This window comes from Muscardinus avellanarius (assembly GCF_963383645.1).
Source record: "Muscardinus avellanarius genome assembly, chromosome: 2".
Lineage (NCBI taxonomy): Eukaryota > Metazoa > Chordata > Mammalia > Rodentia > Gliridae > Muscardinus > Muscardinus avellanarius.
Genome location: NC_137787.1, coordinates 80,865,369 through 80,878,293, shown reverse-complemented (window position 1 = coordinate 80,878,293; position 12,925 = coordinate 80,865,369). Strand labels below are relative to the sequence as shown.

Sequence of the window (12,925 nt, the reverse complement as noted above, 5' to 3'; positions counted from 1 at the left end):
CCACATGAGTTTACAGAGCTTTTGGTGTTGACATTTTTAAAAAGGATTTCTTTTTGAAATCTTGTGTTCTATTCAGACTCTTTTGTTTTCTCACTGTTTTATTCACCTTCCTTGGCCACCATTTTTTTCTTCTTCAACTATTATTATATTAAATTATAGAAGACCTGTTCTCTACTAAGTACCAACAACTAAATCTGGGCCTTTTGCTGTTAATTAAGGATTAATCACAGTGCTCTCCCTTTTCTATGAAAACTACAGGTAAAGTAAAAAATCTTGAAAATAGTATTTTTTAAATAAAGCTGTTTTAACTGCTTATTTTTCTCCAAGGACCAGGACTTTACTGGGCTTATGCTAAAAATAAGGAAGTCCAGAATATATTTTTTCAAAAGGGGAATGATTGTGCATTTATATAATCAGTTTTAAATATATTTAGATAGGTAGATATAACTAATATATTTTAGATAAATCAGTGTCAAATTTCAAAGCACTAGCCAGGTGTGGTGGCGCATACTTGTAATCCCAGCATTCTGAAGGTTGAGACAGGAAGATCATGGTTCGCAGACAGCCTCAGCTACTTACTGAGGCTATTCACAACTCAGTGAGACCCTGTTTCAAAATTTAAAAGTCTAAAAAATAAATAGGGGCAGGGGATGTGGCTCAGAGGTAGAATTCCTCTGGGTTCCATCTCCATTACCACAAAAATAAAAAGTAAATAAATAATTTAAAAAATAAAAGAATACAAAATTGGGCTGGGGAGTAGCTAGAGGTAGAATGCCCTGATTTCTATCCCCAGTACCACAACACACACACACACACACACACACACACACACACACACACACACACCAAAAAAAGAATAAAAATTAGGGCTGGGGTGTAGCTTGGAGGTAGAATGTCCCTGGGTTCCATCCCCAGCACCAAAAATAAATAAATAAATAAATAAATAAATAAATAATAAAAGCACCACTTTAAGCTTCAAACTTTCCTATAAATCTTGAGTGAAGAGTGGCTTTCATAGTAATAACTCATATTTCTACCTTTAATTTTTTTTTCTTATTTTTGTGGTACTGGGGATGGACCCCAGGGGCATTGTACCTCGAGCTACATACACCCCAGCCCTATTTTTTTTTTTTTTGAAACAGGGTCTCACTGAGTTGTGGAAGGCCTCGCTAAGTAGCTGAGGCTGTCTGCGAACTGTGATCCTCTTTTCTCAGCCTCCATAATTTTGGGATTACAAGTGTGTACCATCACACCTGGCATATTCCTTCCTTCATAAAGAAACAATAACTACCATAAACAAGTGTATATTTTAGTTTTATGTTCTGTCAGTCAATAATAAGTTTAGTAAATACTAAGAAATGTTAAAAGACAAGTCAGAAACAAGTAGCTTCATCTAAGCTAAAGGGTTCTTTTGTCATTTTTTTATTTTTTATTTTTTGGTGTAGTGTAATCAAGCATCTTGAAGTTCACGGTGATAGAGGCATACATGCACACAGCACTCTTTGACCCATCCCCAGCTCCCACCAGACTTCTCCCTCCCCATCTTCCCCTGCTCAACACAGTCATTGGCTTTGATAGGTTTGTGTATATTCATCACGTCCACTGAAGTATTTCTAGCTTCAAATCTTCCTCCCTCCTCCCATCTCCCTCAGTGATATCCCCTCCTTCACTCCACTAACATTTCCCCTCGCCAGGCTTGGTGGTCAATGCTTGTAATTCCAGTACTTGGGAGGCTGATACAGGAGGATCTCAGGTTCACAGCCAGCCTCAGTGACTTAGTGAGGCCATCTGCAATGTTGTGAGATCCTGCTTCAAAATATTAAAATAAAAAGGGCTAAGGGTGTAGCTCAGAGGTAGAATGCCCCTGAGTTCAATCCCCAGTCATACCAAAAAAAATTTTTTTTTTCTCTTCTTTTGTCTGGAGTCCTTCCTATTCGATTTATTCCTAGCTTTTGCATATGAGAAAAAATATCTGACCTTTCACATTTGTGATTGACTAATCTCACTTAGCATATTATTATCTAGCTCTATTTCTCTACAAATAACAATTTTTTCTTTTTTATGGCTGAGTAGAATTTCATTGTGTGTATATTCCATAATTTTTAATCCATTCATGTATTGATGAATATCTATCGTTTGGCAATTATGAATTGTGCAGCAGCTATACGCATACATATGCTTGCATTACTATGTTCTTGGATAGGCAGAACAAATATCAAAATGGCCGTTCTACCAAAAGTGATCTACAGGTTCAATTCAATCCCTATTAAAATACTATGGTCATCTCAGACCACAAAAACAAAAACAAACAAACAAAAAACCACTATGGTCATTCTTCACAGATCTAGAAAAGTAAGTCCTTAAATTTATATAGAACAACAAAACTTATGAGTCTATTGCCAAAATAGTTCTAATAAATAAGAACCATGCAGGAGACATCACAACACCTGACTTCAAACTATACTATAGAACCTTAGTAATAAAAAAAAAAAAAATCATGGTATTGGCACAGAAGCAAATACATAGACCAATAGAGTAAAGTAGAAAATTCAGAAAGAAATCTATACACTTACAGTCAATTTATTTTTGGCAAAGGGACCAAAAATATACACTGGAAAAAAGATAACCTCTTTAAAAAATGGTGTTGGCAAAACTGGTTGTCCATATGTATAAAAATGGAAATAAATCCCACTTTCTTACCCTGCACAAGAGTCAGTTCAGGATAGATCAATGACCTGGAAATTATTCCAAAGCCTTTGCATGTTTGTTTGTTTGTTTTTGTAAATTTACCCTTTGCGATATCTAACAGTTATCTCTTGCAGTATTTCAGAGCGCTATAATATTTTGAGCCATATTAATTTTGATTTTAGAATACACACCCAAAAGCTTATAATATGCCATAAATATGGAGAGATTCTATTTTAAATGATTAATCTGATCATTTAAATAATACATATTTCATTTAATTTTCTTTCATTATTATTATGTTTGCAGAATTGAATTATGATATTCATCTGATGATATCACTTTGCCTAATTTAGAAATGTGTAAAACATAATATGGAGATATCACCTGAGAAAGGAGAAAGTTCTAGGAATAATGGCCTGGATTGCTGGAAATATAACTTTGAAATGTTATTTTATTTGTAAGAAAGTCATTAAAAAGTAGGGGTGTGTGTGTGTGTGTGTGTGTGTGTGTGTGTTAGTAACAGTAGTAGCATTGTAGTAGTATTGGTATTGAGGATTGAACCCAGAAGCACTGTACCACTGAGCCACATCTCCAGCCCCCATTTTAAAATGCATGTATGTATGTACATATGTATGCATTGATTGATTGATTGTACTGGGGTTTGGGCCCGGGGATGTTCTGCCTCTGAGCTAAACTTATCTTATTTTCTTATTTTATTTTATTTTATTTTTAACAAGTTCTTACTAAGTTGCTGAGACTGGCTACAAACCTGTGACCTGTGATCCTCCTGTCTCACCCTCCCAAGCACTGGGATTAGAGGCATCCACCACCATGTCCAGCCCTTTTTATTTTTTATTTTGGAGCAGGGTTTCTCTAAGTTTCCACCCCTGGCCTCAAACCTATGATCCAAAAGGACATAATTTTATAATGAAATTGAAATAAAATATTTACTCTTATAGTTTCCTTTCATTTTAAGGTTTCCATTTTTTTTTTTTTTTTTTTTTTTTTTTTTTTTTTTGGTGGTACTGGGGTTCCTGGAAGCCCTTCTACCTCCGGGCTACACTCCCACGGGCTACACTCCCAGACCTAGTTTTTAACTTTATGTGGAAACAGGGTCTCTTAAACCAGCGAGGCTGGCTCCGAACCAGCGCGATCCTCCTGTCTCTGCCTCCCAAGCGCGGGGATTACAAGCGTGCGCCACCACACCCGGCTAAGGTTTCCATTTTTAGGGAACCTTTAGTCCACACTATCAAAAGGTCATTCTTGAACCAGTAGCATCACCCACAAACTTGTTAGAAAAGTATAATCTGAGACATTTTGTTTAACACATTTAGTCATTTATATACACATCAAAATTTAAACAGTGGCCAAACATCTGTTTTTTCCATAGTCTTTTTTTTTTTTAAAATTGGGGATTGAACCCAGAAGCATTATACCTCGAAGCTATATCCTAACTCTTTATTTTTTATTTGGAAACATGATCTCCCTAAGTTACTGAGGGCCTTACTAAATTACTGAGGCTGTCCTTGAACCTCTGATCCTTCTGTCACTGCTTCCCAAGTACTGAGACTGCGCCACTGCATCCACTTCCACAGTCTTCTTGTGCATTGTTGAAATTTATTGTAAACTGAGGAAGAGACAGGGATACACTTTGGAAAAGACAATGCTTCCAGGGTGCCCAAGGGAGGGAAAGAGAGCAGAAGAATGAGAGGCATTAAGAGGGAAAGAGGAGTCGTTGCCCAGTAGCTTCAATATTCTCACACCTCGGAGCAGACAGTAGAAAAGTATTCCTTACTAACTCTTAATTTAGTCCTTTCTCATTTGTAAGCAAGGACAAAATTATTCTTCTTTGAGAAGCTTCTGAGGTTGCGCATTTTTCAAGGCAGAGTAAAACTTAGTGGAGTTCACAGAAATATAGAGCTGAAATGTAGCCTAAAGTTCTCTTTTTTCAGTCTTTATCAGAAAAAAGCAAAAGCACAAAGATTGCCCTGCTAGCAGCGGAGCCAAAATTTAGGTCCTAATGAAGTTTTCAAGAAAAGCTAGTTATCGGTACAGGTTTGAATCTTACAGTGTGAACAGCTGAAATAGTGCATCACCTTATCTCCCATAGCCCTTTCAGTCTTAGAAAGGAAAGTCATAAATAGAAGCAGCATTGTTGGAATATCCAAGGAAAAACTGAACAATGTCAAGAAGCCTCGAAATATGGAGTCTGCCCATGTGCTTTTGGTTTTATGTAATTCTCAGTTGAGCAAGGAGAAAACAGAATGGAATAAAGTTGAGTCCTATAATTTTATCTGTTTTCTTATGTATTTTATAGAATTATCTTATAAAGTTGACATTAGTATTCTCTGTATTTTTTTGCGCTAAGAAACTGGAGCATAGAATAAATACCCGTGCAAGTCTTCACATCCAGGTTTCTGGCATTAAATACAGCATTTTTTCTACTCTATAACATTGCCTCTCAAGGTAATTGAAAAACCATAAATAATGAGAAGCATGCAAAGATGATGATCTAATAAGCTAAATATACAATATTACCAATGAAAAAAATTAAGTGCTAACAATTATTTGCAGCACTAAATTTTATTTACATAGAATCTGTGTTATTCTTTATAATAGAGTTATTTGTTCTGCAATAAATATGGTCTAATTTGATAAACAGGCAGCATAAAACTACTCTGTCACTAGTCTAATTGCTTACAAACCTGATTCACACGTATCCATAATACAATTAGTATCTAATTGGTTTTCCTTTTAATTGAACAGAACTAAGTATATGCTGGTATTAAATGCGTATCTTTGGCTAACTTTGATTTTGATTATAGAGTTTCACCCTTTCTAAACTAAGTTGTTTTTTTTTTTTTTTTTTTTTTTTTTGGTGGTACTGGGGTTCCTGGAAACCCTTCTAGGCGTGGTACACTTCCAGACATCTACTTTTTTATATTTTTATTTGGAAACAGGGTCTCTTAAGCCAACACGGCTGGCTTCGAACCTGTATGATCCTCCTGTCTCTGCCTCCCAAGCGCGGGGATTACAAGCGTGCGCCACCACGCCTGGCTAAATTAAGTATTTCTTAATAACAACTATAAGCTTGATGCACTGAACATTATATCTGACACAACCTTTTTGATTTGAGGGTTTCTTGAACATCATTAGCAAAGTTGCAATGTATCTCCTGGTCTATAATTTCTTGAATAAATTACTCAGTCACTTCAGCGCCACAAAATGTCCATTGTCTCAGTTTAAAAAAGAGAGGGAGAAAAATGAAATTGAATTTCACACTGAGAAATTTTTAGAAGCTATTTTCATAAAAGTCCATTGCTCATCCATTCTATTTTATTCATGTTTTCATGTGTGCTGTTTGAACACCACAATTGTGTTCCAATCTATTTTAAATTTACATTTTCCTGCAATATGTGCACTTAATCATATTTCGTTTTGAACACCAGGCAGCTACATACAGTGTGAGAACCTAATTTTAGATCCGAACACTTATGCTCAACAAACACTATGCAACAAAGAAAAAAAAGGGAGCAAAATATGATGCTAAAAATAAGTCTTGTTTCTCATGTGGCTGAGCAAGTTGACTGAAAAAATATTTGTTATGAATTCTATATCCATCTGTGCAAAATGTTTCCCAGAGCCTCAATATGAGTAAGTTTTTTTTTTAGTAGATACAATATGTTAGATTGATATTTACTGAAATCACAGAAGTTTATATTTAGAATTTCCTTAATTCCCCCCTCTCTTATTTATCTTTACCAGAAAGCAGGTAAATGGGAATATAATTTCAAGGTAAGTGATCTATACATGTCACCCAGACATGTCCCCATGTAGAATTCCTAATAAAAATAATGATTTAGTATCTTTTGAAAGCTGTATATAATAGACTGCTATGACTTTCCCATTATCCCAGTGACCAGTAGTGTAATTTCTCATTAGAATCAATTAGTGAATAGAAATTTAAATAGATTAGTGTTTCCTTTGTCGGTTCATCTTGAGTTTTAGAATACTAATATTTATTCTACTTGCTGCATAGATTACAATATCACGTGATCATAATATTTGAATAACAACTATTTTATTAAATTTTAAACAGTTGTTATTCTGTACTTGGTCAACCTGGAAAACATATTAACTATGCCCCTATATTACTGGACCTACATATGGTCCAAGTTTATTCTTACTGTGTTTACCATTATATTTAGTAACAAGTTTTATTTGTGTGTGGTACTAGGGATTGGATATAGGGGGATTCTACCTCTGAGCCCATCCCAGCCCTTTTGATTTTTGTTTCAAAACAGGGTCTTGATAGGTTGCTGAGAGTCTCAGAGCACTGCTGAGGCAGATGTTGAACCAATCTGCAATCCCTCTGTCTCAGCCTACCAACTACTGGGTTTGTAGGAATGCTCCAACATGTCCACGAATAATTCTATTGGCTTTATTTAAACTTTTATTTGAGACTTGTACAATTAGTTTATTAAAATATCATCTTAAGCCCAACGTGGTGGTGCACGTTTGTAATCCTCATGCTTGGGGGTGGAGACAGGAGGTGGCGCAGGTTCAAAGCCAGCCGCACTGGTTAAGAGACCCTGTTTCCAAATAAAAAGTATAAAATGGGGCTGGGGGTGTAGCTCAGAGGTAGAAGGGTTTCCAGGAACCCCAGTACCAAAAATAAATAAATTAATTAATTAATCAATTAACTAATTAATTTTAAAAATATCATCTTAATTATGTCCTTTAATACAAAGATATGATCTTTACAATAATTGGGTTCTTATTTTGTTTCCAAATTGTTTTCCTAGCCTGCTCTCAGTTGATTTCAAGGAGAAATTGCTTTTGTAGAAGTATAGATTTACAGATACTTCTCGATACAACTTGTTTTACGTAGTAAAACATACAAACATGTTTAAAAACAGAAATTATTATTTTCCTCTGTATTTTAAAATAATATAATTAAAATTGTATACATCACAGGAAATAATCTTTTACATTTCAGAGAATAATAATTAATTAATATAGTATAAAATACTACTAGCTTAGGGTTTATTTTACCTCATTTTGTTGTCAATATTCAAATAAAGGTATAGCAGAAGGTATTTGACAGTGAGCTGTATTTTAGCCTATATGAGCTAACATGACTGCCTCAAAATGGGGCATTTGAAGTATTTTGACAGACTGATATATCTAATAAACAGTATTTGAAAAAAAAATTCTATATCCAATATAAAAGTATGCAAGGTGTTGAATGAACAGCATAGGATAAATATAGCCAAAGAAAATTAAAAATGTAAATTAAAATAGCTATTAAAATATATAAAATATGATACAATTTCCTTCATATTGGATTTTGTGTACCTTGATTCAAAGATATAGCCTTGAGTCAGTTTTCACTACTTCATTCAAATAAAAAATAATTTAATTGTTAAAATACATACATGAAAATTGTTCTGTGTATGTTATTTTATTCATTTCTTTTTGATTCTATCTGTATGGCAAAAAAAAAAAATTGGCAAGCACCACATCATACTGGTAGAGATGCTGTAAAACGTACATGCATACTGTATCCTTGAATATATCATATTGCTGCTATAATTATTACTAAATTATTATTGCTAAAGATACTTTTATAAATGATTTTGTTACTTTGCATGAAAGTGTTCATATATTTAACTTCATATCAGTTCCAAGAATGATTTTTCCAATAATAATTTTCCAATAATATATTTATTTATATTTATAATAATATGTTCAGAGATATTTGTCTTAAAATTATTTGCAATAGCTCTGAATCAGAAACACATTCCTCTCAAATAGAAAAGTTAAATTTTGAATATCAATTTCATAAAAATTGCTTATTTCTAAATAACATTTTAGGTTATTTTAATGATAGGAAAGATGCCACGAACATAAATAGAAAAATGGTATTTAATTGAATGAACTCAATTATATTAAGTTGAAATATTGAAATTATTAGAAATAAAATGTTGAAATTAGAAAGCAAATAAAGTATTAATAATTGTCTATTCTCAACAAAATACCCCCCCCAAAATGCAGAATTTGCTCTTTAGCAAATAAAACACTAGATAATTTTGTTTTTTTTAAAGGAAAAGTAATTTTTATGACACTGGGATTCAGATTTCTAATTTTTCTCTCACTTTATAGCTCTTTAGAAGTGCTTTAAATTTTTTTTTTTTGTGTGTGTGTGTGTGTGTGTGGTACTGGAGTTCCTGGAAGCCCTTCTACCTCCAGGCTACACTCCCAGACCTATTTTATATTTTTTTTATTTGGAAATAGGGTCTCTTAAGCCAGTGAGGCTGGCTCTGAATCAGCGTAATCCTCCTGTCTCTGCCTTCCAAGTGCTGAGATTATAAGCATGTGCCACCTCGCCCTGCTAGAAGTGCTTTAAATGTTAACAGTCATTTTGGTTTTAAATATTTCTGGTAAAATATATTTATATTTCTTATGAAATTTTTATATTTTATTCTTGCCTTCAAGTCACCTTTTCTGACCTAATTTTCTAAGCAAAATCATTTTTGTTTTGCTTTGTGCTGTGAGCAACCTTATAACTTATTTTATTTTTCTTTTAATGACACATAAATTCACAATCCTTAATACTAGGGTATAATGACATTGACCAAAGAAAATTTATTGCGAGAAGTCAATGAGGTTAGGGGATGATCTAGCCTAGATATTTTAAGCAGTATAAATAGGAAATTCAGGTTTGGTTAAAAAGTAATCCTTACAAATTAAACAATATCATTAACAATCTCATTTTACGAATAATATATATGTATGTGATAGTATCACCTTTTCTATCTTTATAAATCATTTATCTACAATTTTACTACAGAAGATAAATGCTTATAAAGGTAAATCCAATGATTGTGTCCATTTGGCTGCCTGAGAGGTGTCATTTATCTTATGGTAGTTCTTATCTGCATTGGTCTTTCACTGAGTGTTTAAATCAACAGACTTATGGAGCATCTTCTATGAGCAGTCACTGGGCCTAATGATGTCGCCAGCCATGGTCTGTGGCCTTACTGAAGCTTATGCTTCTGCAGAGAAAAATCCACAGAAAGCAAGAAATAGACAAATTAACTTATTCAAAATGATAATTGGAGAGTTTGATCAAGTTAAGAGTCAAAGTGAGCTTATCTTTTTCTTGTTCCTCTCTTCACTAACTTTACAAGTGATGTCTAATGAATGTGTCAACATGTATGGGGAACCTTTAGAAACACCAGGTTAGCCCTATGAAAACATAAGCAGGAGCAATTCGAGTGCCATCCTGGACAAAGTAAAGCAAAGCCTTCAAGCTAAATTATCCCTCAGATTATTCTCTGATATCCATTCAAGTTTAAGAGAAAGACATGAGGAGGCCAAGGACTGTAACTGGAAACTCTCTGAACTAATCCCCTACTTGGAATATACATTCAAAAAATAACTCATTTGCTCTTAAAAAACTATTACTAACTAATAAGAATATAATTGCTTCTATCCAAAATTACATTTTGCCTCCAAATGTTTCCTCATTTGATCTCAATCTCCTCTACAGAGTCTCAGTCTTATTTCCCTTTAACCCTACCAAGTACAGTTGACATGAAAGCCATCTAACAAGATTTGGCTCACAGCTCCATGGATGCAATTATTGTGACATGTGTCTTCCATCTTTATCCAGTAGAAATTGTATGTTGACCGGGATGATTGATTTATTACTGCCTTTGTACTTGATTTTGTCATTATTATTTTTTCTTTTGTCAAACAGACCCACACTCTTCTTCATATAATCACCCAGTCCTGTCTCTCAGTAAGCAAAGGAGCCAATGGCTCCCATCACCCCACTGTGGAAACATGTAATGATAGCACTTCGCAAAAATGGCTCCTAAGAAACTATACAAGAACAGAAGTATTTAGAAATATTTTTGGGACGCCTACTGATTACTTTCTTTAATAATTTTAGAGGTTTGTGTTGTAGACTTCATTAAATTAGTTTTAGAATTTATGTTTGGTTATCCAAATCTGAAAACTGACTTTCTCAAAATGAAGTTAAGATAAAAAAATTATGCATTATTTTCTCATGTTTTTTTTTGCCATTTACATCTAAACTGTTCATTAATTTAGAGACTGCATATGTTAAGTAGTGTTTAGTCTGCCATTAATAGGTAATTTCAAGTTTATCTATTTTGAATATATGTACATAAATAAAATTGATGGAATATTTCATTAAATACTAGCTATTTCTTATAGCTGTGTCTATTCAACCATAAATTCTACATGAGCGCTGGAAAAAAATCAATAAAAAACTAACAAAGCTAAAAACTTGATTATCTTTGTAATACTAAAATTGTTTGATTTTGTTATTTTTAATTCAAATGCTTTAGTTATATGTAGAGATATCGCATCTTTATAGAATATATTATGATTTAAATCTGAAACACTAAGAAGATACATTATTAAAGACTAAATAAGATGCAATTTTCAATAACTTTATGAAGACAATTCTAAGTATTTTTTGGTGATGATTAAGTAATTAAATAACAATAAAACATTTTTAAAATTTGTACCTTTCATTTGTCATTTGTATGATTTGTGACTATCTTCTCAGAAAGCAAAAAACTCAGTCATTATTCAGACAAACTGGTATAGAATTGTCATAAATTGTGCAAATAAGAAGATGTCCTAGTTTGATTTTAAGACATTTATTGTTCAGTAAATAAATAATTTTACATTGGCTGGTAGTATACTATGAGAACACATGGAAGGTTAGGCTTTCTGGTTCAGATGAACCAGTTAAAGGCTGTTAGTGGAAGACACGGTTGAGGATGTGTTGTTTGTGTCATACATAGGAATAGAAATATGGAAAGAGAAGGACAACATGTGTATTGTTTAGATTAGAAAAACATTGGAGACATGAACATTCTAATTATGAGCGGAAAAGGTCCAGACTTTTGCAAATAGAGAACTCCTTGTACACAAGGAAATTTACATATATTAGTTTGCTTTCAAAGCTAACATATCTGGTGTGCTCAAAGGCCAACACCGGGTTTTAGACTTAACTAAACATTGACTCTCACATGTCTACTTTCAGAGTTCTAGGGCAGGGACCACAGCTTGCTTCTCAACAGGAGAACTTGCAGCAATCCCCACAGCTTTCAGGCTTCTGGAAGCTGGCTTCTCCACAAGTGACAGCCTGGCGCAAGATCATGAGAACGGCACCAGATGTAGAAAGCATTCTGGGTTAACAGCCTTATTCTCTCAGGAGATGGAGCCTCCTGGCAACCCAATGGGATGTATATAATTACAAGAGTCTGCACCTAGATGTTTGGCTTCTTGTAAGAATTGGTATTCTTATGCAGTTTTGAAAATGCAGATGAAATTTATCAAAGGTCATTTTTTACCTTAAACTGCGTTGCCTAGGAACATAGTTAATAGTTTTGTTGTTATCAGGTTGCGAAGAGATCAGAATGAGTAAGTTGACTAAACATCAGATTCTTGAAGCAGAAGGAGGAAGGGTATTTGTAAGAAATTGTAAGTCTAAGTGGGTATTTTCTGACAAAGAATTTGAGTGTTCAGAATGATTTCGTGACTTGCCCAAGAATTCACAGTTAGTTAGGAGGGAAAGATGAGTTCACACTTAGATATAATTCAGCCTTATATGCTTGTATGCCTACTTTTCTACTGCACTGTAGTAAAAAGAAAAAGTTCTGGTGAGTTTTTATCAACTTTACAGTGGTGGGTTTTTCTGCTAATGAAATCCTTCAAATGAAATTTTATGCACTTTTAGAATAATGCTTACTAGTATTTTTAATTGTTCTTATTTGTGTAGTTGATGATATTATTCAAAATGATACTTAAAGAAAATAACTCAGTCTTTGTTCTGTTTTGACTAAGGTATCTAATAATTATCAAAGCTTTCAACTATTATAAGATAATATTTTGGGGAAAAGATCTAATAAAAGCATGTAATGATAAGTGATTGTGTTTGAAAAAGAATAGATACAAATCTATACAATATATAAATACCTATTTTATATATACAAGCCTATATAATATGAAAACCTATATAATATATATAAATCTATACAATATATACAAACCTATACTATATATACAAACCTCTGTAATATATACAAACCTATATATTATATACAAGCCTGTACTATTTATATATATAAACCGCTATTATATATAAACTTTTATTATATATGCAAACCCATTATATATATATATATATTTC

The 12,925-nt window shown here is 33.3% G+C and overlaps 1 protein-coding gene across 3 annotated transcripts in view; it reads left to right on the top strand.

Moving 5' to 3' along the window:
* The window catches only part of GALNT13 (polypeptide N-acetylgalactosaminyltransferase 13), a gene marked incomplete at both ends in the record, with an annotated part of 461,512 nt that overhangs the window by 446,847 nt on the left and 1,740 nt on the right, over positions 1-12,925 (top strand). The window contains one exon of one of the 3 annotated variants that reach the window (XM_080689901.1): positions 10,484-10,639. The exons of 1 other annotated variant lie outside the window; for it this stretch is intronic. In XM_080689901.1, the coding sequence (XP_080546027.1) occupies positions 10,484-10,639 (156 nt within the window). Of the gene's footprint in view, positions 1-10,453; positions 10,640-12,925 lie in introns of those variants that run through there. One more of the 3 variants, XM_080689900.1, reaches the window with a different exon arrangement.